The sequence below is a fragment of the Hippoglossus stenolepis genome, chromosome 20 (assembly GCF_022539355.2).
Source record: "Hippoglossus stenolepis isolate QCI-W04-F060 chromosome 20, HSTE1.2, whole genome shotgun sequence".
NCBI lineage: Eukaryota > Metazoa > Chordata > Actinopteri > Pleuronectiformes > Pleuronectidae > Hippoglossus > Hippoglossus stenolepis.
The window spans coordinates 6,322,516-6,344,670 of record NC_061502.1 but is presented as its reverse complement, the minus strand read 5'-3'; the positions used below and the strand labels follow the sequence as shown (position 1 = coordinate 6,344,670).

General features: G+C 41.0%; 1 protein-coding gene across 1 annotated transcript; it reads right to left on the bottom strand.

The window, feature by feature from the left end:
• Window positions 1-526: 526 nt before the first annotated feature.
• On the bottom strand, window positions 527-18,889 carry sptlc2b (serine palmitoyltransferase, long chain base subunit 2b). Its single transcript, XM_035144229.2, has 12 exons — window positions 18,619-18,889; window positions 15,287-15,481; window positions 14,947-15,101; window positions 14,296-14,444; window positions 13,414-13,538; window positions 11,867-11,960; window positions 11,226-11,331; window positions 8,954-9,173; window positions 7,966-8,092; window positions 4,293-4,428; window positions 4,002-4,131; window positions 527-2,700 (listed from the first exon to the last, which is right to left on the bottom strand). The coding sequence occupies exons 1-12, from the start codon at window positions 18,760-18,762 to the stop codon at window positions 2,587-2,589; spliced, it is 1,695 nt and encodes a 564-aa protein (XP_035000120.1). The 5' UTR covers window positions 18,763-18,889; the 3' UTR covers window positions 527-2,586.
• Window positions 18,890-22,155: the final 3,266 nt, after the last annotated feature.

The window sequence follows — 22,155 nt, the reverse complement described above, 5'->3', positions numbered from 1 at the left end:
TTGTCCTTGAGTTTAGATGTTGTATAATATCATTTTCTGCCTTTCATTTAGAATGTGGTCGCATTATTTCCCTCTTAAATCATGGCATTCTCTTTGATCTTGTTTTGCCCTTGAAGACGGACAAGTTCTCAGGCTTCTTTTAAATCCATTCTTAAAACTTTAAGAACTTTCTTTACACTAATACTATTGATTTGATTGTAAAATTCGACCTATTTTATTGTTCTATTTTATGTATGTTTAATTGTTTTATTCTGATTGACTCTTGTAAAGCACTTTAAAACACAAATAGTTGGATACTATTCTTTTTTCTTTGCTGGAAAAATTGATTATTATCTAATCTGGCTACTAAGTAGGTATTAAAAAAAAAAACATTTAAGAACAGTAATGAATGGCCACTATATCATGGACTGCAGGGTAATGGCAAGAAGTCCGTGGAGCACCTTTCTCAACAATGTAACAAAGTGCAGTGGCAGCTAAGTGGTGTCAACAGTCTGAGTTGCAAATAAACACAAAGTCATTCCAGGTCTTGATTCTAAGAAAGTGATTTAATCTTTGCAGCAGTTTCCAACAGCATGGTCAACAAACATCATGGCTTTACAAACTCCTCCTAGTGGTTTATCTTCAACCCAAACACAACTACCAAGGGCAAAAGCAGCTGATAAGCACGTTCCCCAGCGCTGACTGCAGGTCAGTCTGCAGGTAGTCGTGGTAGGTAAGCTGGAAAATCTCTCTCAGGACTTAAATTCCTCAGTTCCAGTCGGGGGAAACCTGGCTGAGAGGAACAGTCACGTTGCTGTTTGTAATTACATTTTTTTTGCCTCCATAGACAGAAACGTCTGAGAGGAATTGAGGATTGAGAGGAAACTTTGACAAGAAGAAATTCTTCATGTCAGAGCACATTGCTGAAGAGTGCAAATCCACATCATAGTCATGTGTTCCACCTTTTATATTATATTCTATTCATTAAAAGCAAATGTATAATGGAATTGTTATTCAAGCCATTTTCAGTGGGAAAAAAACAATAAAATTGGAATGACTCACACAAAAGGGATGTACAGTTAAAGACCCGAAAACTTCAGTGTTGCTCACTGCGCTGAGGTGCTAAGATGCCACAAACATCAACAGAAGCATCTCTGAACTTGTGTCGAGTTCGCTGCACACGTGTAGGAATGGTCACATCCAGCTTTCAGACCGGGTACGATGATGCACCCTCCGATTCACATCAATAAAGTGACAGAGCATTAACACGCATGAGCGGGATGTTTGGGGCTGACCTCACACAGAGAAGTCAGACAATTCACGAAAAACAAACAGTGTCAAAGCAGGTTGATATGGAATGATCACACATGATTTATGAGGAAAAAAAACGACGACAATGTGCGAAAGCTCAACAAATCTCGCTAAATCTCAGTGACTACGTCATCTTTGCATTTCGAATGCCTTGTCAGTAGTGCTGCACTGAAGAAGACTTGTAAGTAGTCAGTTAAAACACGCACCTTTCACCGGGACACATTTGGAGCTGCCTTTAAGATACATACAACACAAAAGTGAGCTGGCTTAAAAAATAAATAAAGCCGTCTGCATATCAGATACATTTGGGCATCGCATCTTCATACACACAGATCTTGGTTACAGCGTGTCACCGTGACGGGTGTCGACGCTGAAACGCACGAATGCACTTGAGTGAGGATGATTGAACGAAAAACAATAAAATAACAATCACACGAGTAGCTCATTAGCTTATAGAAATGTTAAAGACACAGGGCTCAAGTTTTTTTTTGAGTGCAGGTGTAAACAGTAAATAAGGCCTAAAAGTATTTTAAGAAAATAAGCAGTAAAAATATCTCTTAGTCTTGCTCCATGGGATTCTTTCCCTATTCTTTTGGAACATTTGCTTTGCATTTTAAGAGAAAGGGTAGAAAATATATCTATACATACATACCTATAGATATATACATATATCTATATCTATATCTATCCTTTGGTGAGGGAAAGAACCCAAAACCTCTACTTTCCATTCAAGTAAAAGTGATTAGGAAAAAGCCATCAGATAAATACATAATAAGAACTCCTGTGAAATGACGTATCTCTCTTTGAGGGAAGCTAACCTGAAGCAGCTAGACCAACTTCGGGATAAATAATATTTACACATATATTTGTTTTTACTTTTGAGTGCATCATAGAAATGGCTATGATCAGATTTAGAGTGCACGGATAGGACTTCATGGTGTTTTTGCTCGAGGTTGTGGTGATTATTGCACAATTAAGAAACACATTCAATGTGCAAACAGGAATAAGACTTATGTTAGACCGATGCAGTCGCAATAAGTTAGAACAAACTTTGTAACAACGGACACAGAAAGATACGGGTGATATCGGTTGTCCTCTGTTAAGGGTGAGGAAGCTGGGCAGGTACACCAGGGATGCCCATATGCAGGCTTGAAAAACGGGCTGCAGCAGAGTGGAGACTTTGGTTCTGGTGAGTCCTCGAGAGTCAGAAGAGATGTGGAGACGCGGGGTGGAGAGCGTGGCTCAGAGGAAAGAAAAGGTAAAGTAAGGGAAGGGAAGGGGGGAGAATTTGGGGACTCAATCCTGCAGTAGGCTCTCCTCAGACATCCAGCCCAGGGAGGGAAGGGGCTGCTCTCGTCTGGAGTACTTGATCTGCAGCAGGTCGCCCACTTCACTGATGGCCTCCAACGCCTGGGACAGGAAGAAGAAGAACATTATTAATCAAAATCAAAAGAGACATCATTTACATCTATTCCATTAGTAGAGATAGCAAGTTATACAACAGATAATTAAAAACCTTACATCTTCATAAAGGGGATTTCTTTCATAGGTGATAAATTAAGTGATTAACCTTAATCGCACTTGGATTTTAAACCATCCAACTTGTCAGAGAGGCGGAGGAGAGGTGGGCTTCGAAAAGCAAAGGTGAACAGAAGGCTCCCGGCCTGAACCACAACTAAGAACCAACTCCTCCACCTCTTTCCACAGGAGACTGTATCAGTGCTGCAACACTGCAGGACACCTGGAAACAATTTACCTTCCTGACCTTTTTTCTGATTCCGTGGTTTGAGAAATAGCGAGGGCTGGCTTTTCCAAAGACGGGGGGGGGAGCGGCTCCTTGCAGCGCTCTACAAAGAAGGGCTGATGCCCTTTAAATGGACTATTACAAACAGTGTTGACATTCTCTGCAGTAAGATGAATGAAGTGTCTCTGGAGAGACAGAACAGCTCGAATTAAAGTCTCTGACTGAGCCACACTGTAATGCTTAGAGACAGCCTGGCCTTGCACGTTCCCTCGTAATAAAGGACATATTGGGGGCCTTTAATATTCAACAAATACAAACAGACACACACAGACACACACTGACAGTCAGCAGCCACACACGCAGATCTGGTTGATTAAAAGCTGAGAGAAGCCTACTGCACGCTTGGATCCACAAACACCCACGGGTCCAAAACAAACTCCTATATCATACGGAGGATAAAATGAAGTCTTCAGCAATAAACTGGATCCAGTGGTGAAGACCAACAACAGATGTATCTTTCTATTTGCATCCTGGAGGAGAACTGAAGACAAAGTGGCTGTTGTTTACTGCACGTGGCACGTTCAACAAAAAATGTAATAGCCCAGATTGTCAAAGAAATCTTATTTTGTGTTTTTCTGCATGTTCTGATATAAAGATACATTCATTTAAGAAGGTAACTAACATGTTAAATTACATTTTCAAGCCAGTGTTGTTTCCACGTCTATAAAAGCTGTTCTGTTTCTCCTGCTACTGGAAAGTATCCAAACCAGTTTAGAGTAAAGAGCGTCTTTTATTGCCAAAACATCTAAGAAAGACCTCTGTTGACAGAGAATGAAAGGCAAAATGGCAAGAAAATGTAAAGGTGCTACTGGTTATTGACCTTTATGCAACACTTAAAATAAATATGGACATGCTCATATTTTCTATTTATTTAGTGTTTCTGACAGTGATTCATTGGAGGACTTACTGTGTCGAGCATCTCTCTGGTATGAGCAGCTGAAACGCAGAAACGGGCCCTCGACTCGATGATGGGTGTTGCTGGGAATCCGACCACCACTGTGCCGATGTTCCTCTTCAACATCTCCCGACCAAATGCCCTGCAAACCAATGGCGACATTAGACGAGGGCAACACAGTCCAAAATGAAGATCTTCTATTTAAAAGTGTGAACTGAAATCATGAAGTCAAATTCTGCCACCATTATTGTCTTTTATGTTGAGGAGTACAGAACAGATAGCATGACGTGTAAGGCAGCATACCCGATTTTGGCAGGCATGTATAGCATCATGGGTACGACCGGCGAGTCATCGTTGCCGTAGATGATGAAGCCGATGTCGCGGAGTTTCCTGCGGAAGTAGGTGGTGTTCTGTGAGAGCTGTCGGAGGCGATCAGCACCTGGAAAAGACAGAAACACACATAAAGTGGTGTTTTAGAGCTGGATTTAACAACACAGGCAACTGGGAAAGTTAAAACCAGTCTGCTGGGAAGTTATCTGAAATTATACAGTTATTCATTACTAAGTTTATTAGGATTAAGGTTTGTACTGTCAGGTTTTTTCTACACTACTGCAGATTTGTTTTTGAACAGATCCCCCCCCCCCGAAACGAATACAAAAACTCAAAAAGCATGCCGGGCCAGTAGATGGTAATAAAGTTTACATCAACGATCCGTCAAATAATATTGGGCGAGGCAGATGCCTGGTAATGCTGGTGATGTGGTGCAATGATGCCAAATTTAGCTGTAAACTTGTAATTAGATCCAGCAGTGCTAACCAAACGTAAGGAAAACCAGCAAATAGCCGCAAATTGTTGTTGTTGTTCTGGTGCATGCTCATTTCACTGCGCAACAGTGGGCATGCGCAAAGTAAGCTGTGACCTCACTGTTTACCAAATGTTCCCGTTTTACATGCACACATGGATACACAGAAACTGAAGTTTTTAAAACTCTGCACTTTGGAAGGCGATTGTAAAAATCTGTTTTGGCGACTTAAATCGCCTTTTGCATTTGACAGGTTAGTTTAGCAAAATATCCACATGAGTGTGGACAGGGCTTCGATGTAGCTCAACATCATGTGTGAAGACTGAAGACTGTTCAGTGGTTCAATACTTAAAACATTTATTTATTATATTTATTTCCCAATTTTCTGTTGCAAGTAGAAAACAAAACAAAAAAAACAAAGTGCGTTTTCACTTAATTTTCTCGATTTGATCTCATCGATTCTGTGTGTACACGTACAGACTACATGTGATCAACATTTTCCTCGCTCTATTCATTTTGCTTTACCCGACATACACTCTTATGATTCCTATTTGGTTCCTCACGCAGTTTCAGGCAACCTGTACAGAGGTCTAAACAGAGTGAAAACACCTGTGGGCAGATCCATTAAACTGCAGCAACTATTTTTCTACTCGCAAGCTTCATAAAATTTCATTATCAGCTCTTGTTCGGAGGCCAAGTTGAAGGAAACAACAATGTACTTTTGCAGTCATTTCCAACATTGATGTTTTCTGGATTCCTCCATTCAGTTGGCTTTTAAACTGCAGAAAATGAAAATGAACTTCTGACAGCACGAGCCAAAGTTAGTTGAAAAGAAAGTGCAGGGAACTCCAGGAAACTCTGTCATGTTATATGTATATTTGGAGACGGCACGACATCATTCGCCTTTTAAAACAACCTGGATTCTTAAAGTCTGAGGTCTAGGGGCTGAAACTAAACAGGTATCAATCCTCACATGTCAGTCTGACGAATATTGTGGATTCACTCACTGAATCCCTCAGGCCAAGCCTCCACAGACAGCTTCTAAACCTAACAAATAACCATAGTGCACGAAACGCCAACAGCAACACACATCTGCCTGGCTGGGCTGAATAACATAGCAGAACCATCACAGCTTCAAAGAGCGGCCGAGACACAACAAAGTCTGACATTATATTTATCCAGACATTTTTTTGTTCACAAAGAATCCAAAGCTATTCTCAGTACTGAGTGATAAGTTGGCAAAAACCTGGAGAGTCGGATATTCAGACAGTTTGCTTTCAAAATGCTTTAGCATTCTTTTCGTTATGAAAAAACTTGTCTTGTGCCCTCATGCCCCATCCACATATCTGATTGATGTGAGCTTCAAACAACTAAATGTCCATTTTAATGCAGGCCGGTGCCAGGAACCACGAGCAGCAACTCCAATGCAGCAACAAACCGTATCTCAGCTGTCACTTTGACTTCATGTCAGTGTCTGCGTCTTCAAAAGGCTTGAATTTCAAACAGTGACTGGGCTGCAACCAATCACACTACCATTGTTAGTCTTCTACAAGGAAAACATGTCAAGCTGGGATACGCTGCAAGGTCAGCCAGTCTGGAGAGAGAGTTGATGTTACTGTGGGAAGGCTGTAACTGAAAAGAACACCCCAGGTGTATTCCTGTTCCTCATGGCTGAATGACTGGGAGAGCAATGTAATCTGATCTTATATTAGCATGTTAAGGGAATCAATCAAGCCCTGTAAAAGAGGTGCCGCCCTGCAAGAAAAACAAGCCCCGGAGATCTGTTTGTGTGTGTAGGACATGAGTCCACAGCGTTTGTTCTGTACAGATCTCTGGCCCTGAGCACCATGCTGCTTTGTCCCCAGCATGAAGGCATAGAAGCGCAGATAAACAGAGAATCACACATCTGAAAGGCATAAAGGGAAATGGTAGAGGAGTCAGCGTGCAGCCGGTTCAAGACCTTTCACCAGACTGGCCTGAATCAGAAACCGTTCAACAAGTATGCTGCAAGCATGGGGTGCTGAGGGAGCAGCAGCACCCCCTACTGGCAAAGGGTTTTTACTACAAGGGGGAAAAAGTTTACTTCAGTCAGTGAATGTTGAACAAAATGTTGGACAAAAAAGTTGATGTTTACTGTTTAATATTTAATATTATTTAATATATGTATTATTGCTCTGCTGCACCGCATTTAATTATTCACTTTAAATTGGCATTATTTAAACTTTCTCTCAGCAACACCCCAACTCTGACTGACTTCCAGCGTCCCTGCCGTCCACCTATCAGCTACTAAAAGCTTCACATCCTGAGAGATAAAGACAGGAGGAGTTTGCTGTGGACAAGTGCAGAGAGACGTCATAATATGCAAAACCATGCTCTAGAAATGAATCTTTATTGCACTAATAATATACTTTACTGATACTAAAAATCTCAATATATTAAGCAATATTTTTTCTAATTAAAACAGTAAATTGGAGACAATACCAACTGTCACTGCAGCCAATCTTGAAAAATAAGATCATGTGATAAAACAGGAAGTGGTGAGAGATGAACTTTGCATCGCACTTTAAATTCTCAACCCTTTAGCAGGGAAATCAGTGTGTTTACACAGGCTATACAGCTTGATAAGGCTGTGTATCAAAGCTGTATTTACTGGTGAATAATTGCCAGTTTGCCACTGATAGTGGCCTTTATCACACAGATGGAAATAAAATATTTTAAAGGTTAACAAGTATTCAGAATGAAGGAGTCAAAGTACAAACACAAGATTACCACAATAACAAATGTCTGACAGATCTACACTGCCATCTTGTGGTCATGTCTATAAACACAGTTGAATCCCAAACTCAGTGACCCTGAAACATTTAATTGCTGCTGCAACTGCAAGAGAAAAACAAACAAGGAAGTAGCCTCACCAAGAGGAACTTCATCAGTCCAACATGTAGTAATCACAAGACAATGTGAGCTTTGGTTTGGCATCATGTGCTGAACCGAACATTAGATTTACATTTCTGTGGTATGTTCAGTGTAGAATGACAAACTAAGGGTCTCTGCAAACTACCTGCAAATGATATCCATCTCAACTCAAATTGACAACCACTGAGAAGAAGTGGGTCTTAATCATTTTAATCAATTAAAACGTTTCTCATAAGAATAGAATAACTGTTCCAGACCTACCTAGTGAGGTCCCGTCCTCTCCCATGATGATCTTCATAGAAGTGATTATTTGCTGGACCACAGGGGAGGACATGGAGGTGGCATACAGGGCGCTGTGAGAATGGCGCCGCAGGTAGTCGATAAGCTCCTATCAGAGAATAACGACATTGTTGGCAAGTGACAACAGCGACAGCAAACATTTGATTTGGATAATATGCCAACATGGAGGGCAGCTGCATGATACAGGACACAAACAAATGAAGCGAGGAGATCAGTGGTCAGCCGCGCTGATGGATAAAATTAGTAGGTATCATTTTAATACAATTTTGATGGATACAACAGTGTGATTCAAGAATGTTAAAAAACGATAATGTCTTTATATAATGCCTTAAATCATAAGTACAGGTAGGACAAATATTATTTGAAATATAACAATACTAAAGGAAAACAAAAAGATAAAGTATCGTTTCTGTAAAGACAGAATCTTTCCATGTAAGAAAGTAATACAAAGTCATTAAGGCTACTTGTTTGTGATGGTAAGTAGAACCATGTTTTTAAATGGAGTTTTTTGTGTTATATACAGTTTTGAATATAGGACAAGATGGTGAATATCCCTGGTCTTATAAGACTGTGTACTTATGTATCTGTTTTTGGAGTGTTGCATAAGGTGGAGTTCAATCTAGTGTATTTTTGCTTTGTGGGTGTATTTTTTTAAACTTAGTTCAACTGAAGCAGCACATGGTTACAGACGTGTTTGCAGTTTCACTCTGAGACTTTATACTGTCAAATTCTTTTCAGAAATGAGGAAGCTAAATGTCCCATTGCTGGTAAACAGTGTTGACCAACACCAAAACTGAATGACACACCATGTGTTGGGTTTCATCAGTCTGGAAAATTGCTCACGTCACAAAACAGGATCACTAATTGCTCCGGCTATTATTTCTTCCCTTACGACAGAGGAGGCTTCATGTTCCACTGATAGGCTTTGAAGTCTTAGGTGTTCACTCACCTTTTTGCCTCCGATGTATCCACCGGCAGCGCCAAAGCTCTTAGTGAATGTTCCCATCATGATGTCCACGTCTTTGGGATCCAGGCCAAAGTAGTCCACCACCCCCCTGCCGTTAGGCCCCAGGGCCCCAATGCTGTGGGCCTCATCCAGGTACAGATAGGCCTTGTAGCGCTTCTTCAGAGCAATGACCTCTGGCAGACGCACTATGGACCCCTCCATACTTCAGGATAAAAACACAAACAAGAAAAGACAAAGTCAACAAATTATAAAAAGCTCCATAAGTCACTTTAGGTATAGTATTCAATCCCCTTGGTTTTTTGCACTTTTTGGTGTAGATTTAATTATGCATTTAAAAAGAAGATTGTTTTTTTCTCCATCAATCAACAAACATGAAAAATTGCATTTATTTTAAATAAAAATAACATGAATTTCTTTAAATTTGTTAAGACATATTTACTACAAAATTATCAAAAAACTAAAACTTCATTATCTAATTTTTTTTACGGTATTCAAAAGCTTTGTGATGACAAAATAAATTATGGTGGATCCTGTTTGCTTATTTTTTTATCCTTGAGATGTCTCTAGAACCTGATTGTAGTCCACCTGTGGCAAAAAGAACTGAACATATATAGTTTATAAAAGCCACACATCTATAGTGTATATATAAATATATAAAGTGTCCAAACAGGCACAAAGTTCTCACTGTTACCAAAGCAGCTTCTACAAAATATGAATCTATGGGTCTGAGTCTGTAAATGAAATATTCCACTTTCTCACTGTGGGTTCATGATTGTAGATCAATTTTATCCATTTATAATTAAACCGACAATTAAGGAATAAAAAGTAAAGGGACCTGAATACTTTCTGAAGCCACTGTAAAAAAATGTTTCTGAATGTGTTATTACCTTTCCCTCTACAATACAGTACTCTTAGACTTGTATCTACAATCTACCCCAAACATCACACAGCTGCAGTGTAACTGAGAGAGCATGCCAGCAGCTGACCCTATAGACATCTGCTTGGCTGTGCATGTGGGGCTGTCAATGTGTTTCCAAACATTGTCTACTATCGCAGTTGTACCAATTGCTTAGAAAATCCCAGTGGAAATGAAACTCCATTAACAAAGCATTAGTAAAGGGCATTGATTATGTCAGGCAGCTTCGCTGAGGACTGTATTGATCGACACAATTGATTGCCTTTATAGTAAGTACTCTTCAAAGAACATGGAATACATTATCGTAAAAAGGAGAGCGAACACGCTTCCAGAACACAAATGTAAGTGGCTTCTGACATTTTATTGAAATGTTCCTTCCAGCCCCCAAGCAGGAAAATGTCTGGAAAACTCACAAGTGAGTGGGCATGTTGATGACATTTCTACCATGCAACAGGCGCAATAGTGGAAGAATTCAAATATCTTAGCATAAAAGAAAAAGGTGTCAAACAAGTGGAAGATGCCAGTGAAAAATGTCAACTTGGAAAGACAATGAGATTTGAGGCCCTTTGTGATAAGGGCCGATGCCATTGTCGATGTGCTGTGAACAAAAACACTTGACTTTAATGTTCTGGGCATTTTCCTGTTGTTGTAAAAGGGTTTGACACAGATTCTTACTGCATTCTTCATATGTGAAAGGAAAAAGGCTGAAAAATGTCCAGACCCAATTTTCTGTCTGAAAACAGCATTGGTACTATTTATGTTTTGCAAAAATGTCTTTGTATAGTATGTTTTTAGGCCGCAATTGAGTGTAACATCAAGAGCAATCAATGTAGACATTTGTTCTTCCACTAAACTCTCATCTGCTGAAATAATTCTTCACTTATAAATGCCCTCCAATGTTTTACGGCTGCTGCAGTGTAGATGGAGTCAAGTTCACGTCATAAATAGAAGCCTTTGAACCTATGGGGGACTTGACAGCATAATGCTTTAAATAAGTCACAATTCTGCTATTTGTATGCATCATGGGTGAATACTATACACTACTGTTGAGTAAATGAACCAGCCAAGCTAAATAAAGATAAATGAGTCTTCACCCTAAAAGCTGTGGGTGTCAAGTAACTGGCAGTGAACACAAGTGTAGTGTGACCCAGATGTGACATAATGATATTCACAGTGAAATAAAGTAGAAATAAAACTTAATTAGCTGAGTTACAGTAGGTTTTATGGTAGTAAATTTTCCAGCTTGGGCAATTTAAGACTGAATGTTATTGTGTGTAAGAGTGCGGGTGGGTACGACTACAGAAGTGTGAGACGCACACACACAAAAATGATTTATACCTGTATATGCCCTCCACCAAAATGAGGATTTTCTTCCATGGTCGGTGGGTTCTCGCCTGCCCGTGTACGATGGCGTCTCTCAGCAGCTTCTCCAGGCTTTGCATGTCTACAATATGAGAGACATGTCTGAATAAAAGGCGTTTTCACACAGGCTTTAAGTTACTCATGAAAGACTAGAGAATAAGTTGTCAGCTAAGTATAGATATAATTCCTCTACGGTAACATGAGATCTTTTGTAAATAAATGGATGAGAGTCAATATTTTATGATTGCCACCCTTTGAAGCATTGACTGCTTCCTGACAGTTAGTTTGGATATGTCAGGATGTGTGTGTGTGTGTGTGTGTGTGTGTGTGTGTGTGTTTTGTGGTGAATTAATGTAGAATTGCAGAAGCAGAGGAGTTAAGTATGTGAATATCTGCAGTAAAGACAATTTGCATTGAGTCAGGCAAATTGCTGAAAGATGCACACACCTATTTACTTTCCTGCTGAGTAAAGCAGATTAAGCTAATTACTCTCTCATACTATCGAAAAATCCATTTAATCCTATACATCTGTGTTACTGCAGGCTATGGGCGTGCCCCAGGTCACAGTTCTATCTAGCTGCTCTCATGAAAGATGCCAAACATTGGCGATCACTCACTGTTGTGTTTGAAGACCCGAATTGTAGAACCAGACAGACGGGCTCCCAGCACCAGCGACGCATGATTCAGCTCGTCGCTCAGGATAAGACAACCCTAAAACAAGACAAAAAAAAGGTTCAGTGTGTGAAATGTCTTGAAGTTGTATTAACTGGTATTGGGATTCTGATGCAAGAGTTGCAATCCCCAATTAGCCAAAGTCAGACCACAAATTGCAAAATTGTAACACACATCAGAAGCACACAAACGTTTTAGTGTTGAGCAATGACTTTAGTTCTTAGCAGGAGATTCAACTGAAGTCTCAGGAATATATAAGCAGTATGGCCAGAAGGCGATGTGTTACTTTTACAAGGGACGGATGGTCTCAAAACTGGAGACAACAGACCCTTAAATTGTCAGTTTAAGTTAGTCATCATATTTTGTCGTTATTATGCAATGTCTGTAGATTACTGCTGTGACTAGATCAATTCTTATAATTTGTTTGTTGACTCTGAACGGTTCTCATTCAGATTCTATTACCTTGCACGCAGCACAGTATTGTTTTCAGCCCTGTCTATGTCTGTGTGCTAGCAAAATAACTCAGAAACAGAGATATTTTCTTGGTGAGAATATTACATGGGTGTGTATCATGAACTATTGAAGATTATTAGTTAGGGCGGGGGTGGGGAACGAAACTGTCTGCTTCTTGTGTAAACTTGCACAGCAAAAGCGGTTTCTCCGGAGTATATTTTGCATCTTGCCTGGATGCCAAAGAAAATCTTTATGGGCGACCAACGACGCAGGTAGGATTTTAACTAATTACAACCTTGCTAAATGGTAATAAAATTAAAAGCGATGTAAATAGTTATAAAAACAAACATGATTTTTTTTTTTAAGCTTCCCGTAAAAACAGGATTCTGATGCATATCCACATGCTTTATTCAAAAGCAAGCAAATATAATAACAGGATGAGACATTTTTTTTCAGTGCATCATAAATAAGCCCACACAATCACACAGGTCACGTCCCTTCCTCTGGTCAATGAACAAATGAGCTTGTTACACAACACACAAATATGCCTTGACATAAGGATGTGAGTTAGCAGGAAAGTGACAAGCACAGTAATGAATTAATGAACTGTGAATCAGACGTTTACTGTCGCACAGAAAGTTTCCCTCTTTCCACTGACATTTTTGTGTTTTCCACTCATGTTGCTGTCAGGAAATGTGTTGTTTGACTCACAAGGTACACATGCCTGTCAGCTCGGCTTTTTACTTCCTGTTCAAGCAACTGTAATCTGAGTGTTTGGAAAACCTGGGGCGGAAACGAGTGTGTTGTGGAACAGTCTGAACCCTTCGAGCTTGGCCGTACATTTGAAAATGTAGCTTGTTTTCACTTTACACAGGAAACTGGATTTTCCTGAACAGTAAAACTGATAAAGTCACTTGCTTACAGTTTCTGTACAGGTACAAGGGTCATAGTGACTAAAAAGACACAAAGAAAATTTCAAAATCAATTCAAGAGGAGTGGCATGTTCCCGGCAGAACAAAAAGTGGATGAAATTCCTTACCTTCCCAGTGAGAGCAGGAATGTTCATGGAGTTGGTTGCAAAGCCCATACCAAACGCCACGGACGACTCAACACCCAGGAACCTGGCAACCAACTGCTCCAGCTCCTCATGGATGTCCAGGGTCCCTGGAAACAACATTATCTCAGTTTAACGTCTCCAAAGTAGCGTACTGCAACTCACAGAGTTGCGTGCAAATGTTTAAAGCTAGAGTTTGTAACACTGGAAAAGTCAGAAGAGAGGGCTGCACGTTGAAAATATGCAACTGATACATCCTACCACCTACCCCATCCCTAACTTCTGGCTATCGTCTCTGCTTTAGTGTGGTACAGTATGTCTCTTTGCCTCCCTGCCTTGTGAAGACTTCATTCATCTAAAGCAAGAGCACGGGTAAGGTGCAGACTGGCAGGTTGGTTAATGAAATGATTGGTGAGCTCATTACAGTCACGTGAGGGCCACAGACACCAGTTGTTTTTTCTTTCTTTTTTTAGAGAACTTTAAAGACAGTCTACTTTCTTTTAACTGAAATATAATATTAACCCCAGCTTTCCTTTTGCTAAAGACAAAACAACTGAATGTGTCAAACAAATCCATAGCTGCTTGCAAACTAATAAGGAATTCAATGCTTTCACAATATGTGATTATATTTCATACTCAATCTTTCAATCTTCAAATCCACTTGAGCCTTTACTCTGAAAGAGCAACAAAGAAAAGCGGGATGGCTGTTGAGGTACCAGCTGAGGTTTATTAGGAAGTCCACTTGATTCATAATGGCGTAAGAGTTTCATTTTTAGAATGAAAGCAGGCTCAGATGAGGACATAATATGACATATCTGCTTAGAAACCAAATCTTGTGCTTTTCAAAAGATTTATTTTGACCCTTACCCATTTCACAGCGAGTGCTGCTCACTCCAACTCCGTACTTGTGTGTGGCTTCAATAGCAGCATCGGCGCAAGCACCATTGTTTTCAGCGAAGCCGAGGTAATTGTATGAGCCCATGTTGATGACGTTTTTCACCACTTTGCCCGTGTGCCTAAAAGAGACAGAGAGTTAGACAGAGAACAGGTACCAGGACTTTACTTTATAGTTCAACACTGTGACCTTGTCTATGCTGGTTGCTTGACATTCATTTCCAGCTCAGTGTTATCCTTTAACTGCCACGGTTATCATGCACCGTGATAACATACTATAGTTTATTGTCCCAAGCGACTTGAGCAAGCAGAGTCAAACATGGATCAAAAGCTTTGCATATTATACAAATGAGATGAATATGAAAGGTATAAAACAACATTGACTTCTCAAGACAGAACAGCCTATTTTGCCATCTTTAAGAAAGAAGAAATGTAATGGTTTCCTTATTGGGTCATGCGCTACCCCTCCAAAAAATACAATGGAGAAGAGATGAGTTTCCTGTTGAACTAGGGATCAAAAGCACACACCTGTGAGGGAAGTAATAACCTCCGCAGACCACGCCTTGCACATGTACACACTCCAACTCAACAAAACATACTCAAAACCACAAGGCAGCCACTTACTCAAAGGTCCAATTGTAGTCGTGGGAAACTCTCTCCACCAGGTCCATCTTGGCACCCGGGACGCTACAGATGGGTCGGTTCCAGTTGTCTCGGATCCTCATGTATAAGTTCCTCGTGTAAAAGTTCTCAAAGTCCTGATAGAGTGGGACAAAATCCTGCAGAGGAAAGATGAAAGAAACAGAGGTAGATAGACGATAGTTTTTACAGTTTTAAGGAGGAAAACTTAGTATTAGTATGACAAGTAGGGTTCCACTAAATTGGTCAGGAATTGCTTAAAATGTATTTTGTTTTTAAATCATCCTTTGCATTCAGAAGGATTTTAATGTAAATACTTATCTACCTTCTGCTCCTCTCTCTCCCGGGCCACGTTGCACTTCTCAACGTTCCAATGCCGGAGGAAGTCTCTGAGGTAGCCGAAGATAGTGAGGATGCCGTAACCCATGTAGGTGAGCACGGCCACCAGTAGAGGCGTCTCCTCAAATGACTCCATGAAGGGCGTCTTGTACAGGCTGGAGTTATGAGGAACATTTCGGTTCTGTGGGAAAATAAAGTAGGAGAGGCTGTATTTACATTTCAAGTCTCTACAAGTTCTGATTAAATGTGTTTTCTAGGAATTTCGCACAGCTTTTATCATAGGAAGACCACATTTTTACAAACAAACCGGAGACTAAGGAATTCAGAAACTAAATCATGCTTTAAGGAGTATAAAATAAATGTTGCGTAACTCAGAACACTTTTTGTTCCAACAGGCCATTGCAACAGCTGGTAGCTTCTCCTTTAAAAGGTTACTGTTTATCTATGCTTCAAGTCTATTAACTCATTAAATCTGCCACACTAGGCCGCCGAATAAACTGTGAGAAAAAGCAGACCAGGGTATTTCAGTAAAGGCTGGCCACACACTACATGACAGCAGGGCTAATTTGTTCAAATTGTGTTTTTCTTGGAAAGAGATTTAGAAACCAAATAATGGCTCCATAAGCACATTTATAAATGGAGGCTCTACCACACCCAAGGCCCCCATAGACCAACGAGCAATACAATGAGCATCAAGCCACGGTTCTAATTCATTGAGTTTTATGAATAGCAATATTGATCCTGAATAATGGGCCTGTGCAAACATGGTCACATGCTTAAGAAGTGCCACATAAAAAAATAAATACTAGCATCATTTCATGTTTGACTGTGGTCAGGCTGTCTACAAAACCAACACTAAACAAATGAGGGTGATCACTCATTACCGACTCTGCCCCGCAGCTTAGCAACCATATCCCATGTGACCAGTCATGCTTCTCCCTGAAATAACTCAGAGCCAGGGAACAGGAGTGCACTGCTGTGTGTGTGTGTGTGTGTGTGTGTGTGTGTGTGTGTGTGTGTGTGTGTGTGTGTGTGTGTGTGTGTGTGTGTGTGTGTGTGTGTGTGTGTGTGTGTGTGTGTGTTTTTGAAGCCAGTCAAACAGGTCCCTCTCACGAGTTTAATAAGTCTTTAAGTCTAGCAACTATGGTCGTGAACTGCCTCTATAGAAAAAAAACACACACAGCATATCGAAGCACACCGCTCACAGTCTGTTGCCCACTGATGCCAACAACAGCAGCAAAATCCAATTTTCCTGACGTCATGTTTGCTTAATATTTTATGCCGGTGGACAAACAGAGGCCTGTGCCCTTCCTTTATTGCTGGAGAGCAAAGCTATTATCCCCAGAAGAGAATCCAACCAACACACTCCTCTGAGATACCTGCTCTTTTCACATGCTTGCTCTTTGGCAAAAGAGATGGTGATCATATTACATTGCATACACAACAATAAAGGTCTGCAGATGGTGGAGGTTTCACATTAGGCCTAAAACAGAGTAAATACGGGAGTAAGTCCTCTCACATCCGAAAACTGTCTATTCAACACATCGCTCGTTCTCACTTAATATTTATTGACACTATCATCACAGATTAGAGCAGTTAGTGAGATAATTTATTCCTAATTGACTAATTCCACATTTTCATGATAGGGATTTTTAGCGAAGGACTATTATTGGTCGGTGACTGACACAGGGGCTTACTGCTAAATTGTCTAAAGGCGGTATTTGTGAGAGGTTAACAGGAAAACTGGAGGTAGAGAGAGTTTCCCGCAGCCTATTTACTGCTGCAAACACAGACCTGTGCATCGAAGGTCAGTTGCCTTATCAAAGACCTGCAGAGCAAACGTCAACAGGATGACATGAGGTCATGGACTTCTTAACATCAATAATGGCATTCCCAATGCAGTGTTTACATATTGATAAATACTGTGCATTATATCCTGCATGTTAGGCTAATAACACTGTTTGAAATCGAGGAATAAAAACAGCCACCATAGTGTAGTTCACCTGAGAGACATCAAAATCGTCATGGGATTTCAATTTGTTAAGTCTTGGAATACTGAACTTTAGTACCTATCTATTCCCTATTAGGCCGATATCTGATGGTTACCAGCAGCGATATAAAGTGCAGCTTTCTTAACTTCTTGCAGGATGAGAAGTAAGTGCTTATATGCACACGAATCTAATTACTATGACAGTCACAGCATCTGGAGCTAGTTGTATGAATCCAGCATGTGTTGGAAGTCAGCAGGAATGTGATGTTGTCAAACACAGGAGCCTTACCTCCAGCAAGTGTGAGGCGTTTGTTTTGTAACATCGCTCCTATGTGTTGATCTTATACAACTTAAGAAAAAACAAAGGAGTGTGTGTTTACCCCCACCGACCACCACTACACACAGTGTTGTAGTCTTGTTTTGTTTTTTTATGTGTGTGTGCTTCTCAGTCAACGACAGGAGGGACCACACCCTTCATAGACTCAAGACATTCCTCTCCTCCTGCTAAAGGGTCATGTGGAAGCAGGCCACCTCTCCTCTCACAACACACACACACACACACACACACACACACACACACACACACACACACACACACACACACAAACACAGCCTCTCTTGTAAGCACACAACAGAGCCCTGGTCCTCTTCATACTAGAGACAGTGTAAACAGAAACCAGTCCAACTTCACCTCTTCTTTCTCTGACACACACACACACACACACACACACACACCACACACACACACACACACACACACACACACACACACACACACACACACACACACACACACACACACACACAGGAGGCGCAGAGACAACAGGGTGTCAGGTTACTAAAAAAAAGTCACTACATCCCTCCCGGATCAGGTGGCAGGTTCCTCTGAACAACAAGCTGCTCTCGTGCTTTAAACCGTGAAGCTGATAACAGGAAGTGTTCCAAAGAGCACGTGATAAGCAACTAAAGCGTTCAAGATGAAATTCCGTGTTGCTGTTGGCAACCGTTAGCCGGGAAACATGTAGCATAGAGACATACCACTATTGCTAGGACACCGGCTACATAAATAAATAAGCTAAACGAGGCTAACTAGTGGTATTCGGGTTCACATGAGAGGTGACGTTATTGCTGTCCTCATAGCGGACACTCTCCCTGCTAATGAAAGTCCCTCATTCATATCTGCAGTAGGAATGAATGGTAGCATCCGAGCTAGGTCTTGTCCCCTCAGTCAAACTAGTTGAGCACGGAGTCCCACACAGCACCGCTTGTTTACAGCCCTCCCTCCCTGCCTGCCTGCCTGCCGGCGGAGGACGGTTGGGCCTCTTTACCTTCTCCCTGGGGCGGCGGTACTTCTGCGGCTGTCGGAACAAGCAGTGGTTCTTGACGTAGCCATTCTTGCCGCCGGTTTTGCCGTTCGACGTCCGGTGACAGGCGTCCCCGTTGAACGTCTTGCTCGCGGAGCCTTCCGTCATGTTCAAATCGAAGCGTGGAAAAATGTCACGACTGGAGCGGGCGTCGTTCACGGTGAACTCGGGTACGCGCCGCCGAGGGGGGGGAGACGCTGCGACGCCCACTCCGAGCTTGCGGGCTCACTAGCCTCCTGCCGGAAACACCCGCCCGAGCGCGCTCCTCATTGGCCGGGCACGTCACTACCAAACGAAGATCGTCTATGTGTATGGCCAACTCCCGACTCCGACCAGGATTGTTGACAAAAAATCTTCAGGAAAATGTTATTCATTTCCTGAAGTTATTTCACGCAAGGCTTGGTGTTTCTTTGCTTTATTCTTTTATAGCTTATTCTTCCGTATTCATTTTTAAGAGAAGGCTCCTTTGATGACATATAAGATCAGTCCGTTATGTCATCATAGGAGCCTTGGTAGGTGTTCCGTAGTGAATACACTGTTTGGGGGCATTTGACCCATGTGTGTAAATGTGATGTAGAAATACAAAATGATCGTTTGTTTATAAAGGTAAAAATAAATGTATCCAATAAATGTCTGGTTATCAAAAACAAGATGTATACTTAAACATCTAAACTTAAACACTAATGATAAAATACATTTATTTAAAACATATAGCAAAGAAACACTCGTGCATTAAATAACACAGGAAATGTATACGGGTCATTTTTGACCCATGTTGCGCATTAGAAGGGTAGTGATACAAAAATGATTTTTATTCAGATAGTAACAAAAGAAAACATTTAAATAGGGATTTGTGAGGATCAAAAACAAGTTAATTGGGGAATACCTGAAATACTGAATGATAAAATTCATTCACTTGCAAATATTAAGAAAATAAAAGAGCCGTGTCATTTTTGACCCATGTTGTGCATCGGAGGGTTAAGAAAATCGAACAATTTCCATTTTCTTTTTAATGACAGGTCAAACTTTTCTTAGTTGGCTAATGGTGCATTAGGGGAACTTAGGTTTATTACCTTGTATTTTTTTACTATTATATTCAATAACAACATGAGTTCACAGGAGCTGATTTTGTGGCATGATAATATTGGAGCAGAGTGAGATCTCCTTCTTTCCACCCTCTCTGCTGGGCGTCCCTCTCTCTCCAAGGTGGGACCTCCTAAACCCAACCCATGGATATTACTCATCATAACCTTTGCTTGCTGTGGGCGTCAGCTGTATTTCCACTCCAGTGACGTTTGTTTCTCACCTGAGCTGAGAGGATCCTAAACACGGGTCAAGGTTATCTCCGAGATGAATCCCACAGGGGAAAAAAGGTAGGGCTGTGGGGTGTGCCAAGACTGAACAAACAATGAGCTGACTATTTCAGATGGTTTAAAGTCCACTGTGAGGTTTCGGGAAGGTATTGGAGAGGAATTTGTGGCAATTTTAACTGTCAACTAAACTAAACAATCACAAAATGTCAGTGATGATCCTATAGCCCTGGTGTTAAATGGTAATGTGTGACACAAGACACTTTATCTGACCCACATCAGGCTGCGTAAACAACTCTATCTTCTGTCTCATGACAGAGAAGAGGAGCTCAAACATCTGTCAGACTTATACAAGAGAGAAGCCTGCATCATAAAATGATTTGAATTCATAACACACAGTATTGCACTGTTCTGGCAACTCGCCAACTACTTAACTTGTGCTATTGAAATAAAGTTTATTATATTGTATGAATATGTGCCTCAGTAGAGCAGGTCCACAACTAACCAGAAGGTTGGTGGTTCAATCCCAGTCCCCCCGCATTCTTGAAGTGTCCCTTGGGCAAGATACTGAACCCCAAATTGCCCCTGATGGCTGTGCTGGCAGTGTTTGAGTGATGTGTGATACAGAAAGTGCTCTGCATGTGTGTGAATGGGTGAGTGGCAATACCGTACTGTAAAGTGCCTTGAGTGGTCATCAAGACTCGAAAAGACAGAAGAAGAAGAAGAAGCAACAATATACAGCAACAATAAGAGTTTCCAGAAAGAGTCGGTATTTGACACCAGACCTCCAGGTTTGTACTTCATGTCCTCTTCTTGTTGGACAATTATGTCCTGATGAAACGCCCCAGTCGGTGGAGGCCCTGCTATGTCTGCATGTGTCTCAGATAAGGTGTAATCGAAATTTATAACCATGCAATTCATTCTGTCACTGTTTGCATTTATTTACTTGTGTGCGGGAGGAGTATTTCAATTCTAAGATAATATAACTGCTGTGCAGACTCTTAAAAGTCCAGTAAACCCACTCCTGCTCTCACCCTCCTAGATGGCAGTGTTGGGCCACACAAAGGTTGAGGCCTGCGGTCCCACAATCTGAGGTTATGCTGATGTTTCTTCAGGTTATAGTTCAGTGTGGTGGTATCGGTGTGCTGCCCATTGTTTCTGAGGTGTGACATCTTTGATTAAGACACCCCTGATAACATCTGATGATTTTATTACCTAATCAGGTTTTTTTCCCCTCGTTTGTTTCCTCTCAAGGTTGTAACCTTGAGCGCAGAATAATGACACATCAGTCTGGTCCGATCTTGCCAATGCGCACAAAGGCAGTTAAGCTCCCGTCCATTCCAAACCTGATAGTGGTGATAAGTATCCAGCTTTAATAGGATCAGAGGCAGGGTTAAAAGGAAAGTGGATCTGCTCGTATTGATACAGGCTTTGCAAGGAGCTTTAAGGACACAGTAAAAACACACTGACAAAATTAATATTGAATTATGTGTTCTAGATGTGATCTTTAAAGAAAACACAAAGAGTTAAATGCAAATAACTAATGAACTCCGTAGATACAGCGTTGAGGACATTTCACCTATTACCAATGTAAGCATTTATGTAATTATGTAATTTCTCATTTCCCCTGCTACATACACCTAGACTGGAAGTATGTGGACAATTACACATAATCTCTTCAGGCTCTGTGTCTCAGCATGTGTGGTTTCAAATGAAATAATGCACACTGCATTACAGTGCCAAGTCTCAGGTTTAATTTGAGATGGTTTACATCAATGAAGAAATAACTGTTTGGGAGATATTGTGTTTTAAATGTAAATGTATTTCAATTGATTTGGGCAAGAGAATATTCAACAATAAAACCATAAGCCTTCAACTGAGTACAAGGCAATGACAAAGCTGAAACACTTCACAACAAGTTCATGTGTGATGCATGAGAGGCACCAGCCCACACCACGCAGAGACACACAGGTCATTAAAGGGATGTGCTGTGGCAGCACACACCCAGTCAGGGATCAGATTAGGAACAGGGAAGCTGCTTTGTTGACTTTTTATTGTGTATTTATTCATTTATTCGAAAATAAAAAGTACTATATAGAAAATACTTGAGGGGGCTTAACTGGGACTAAGCAAAGTTGTGAGGTGGCTTTCGCCCCTCCTAGCGCCTCAGCATCTTATTCTGAGTATTCAC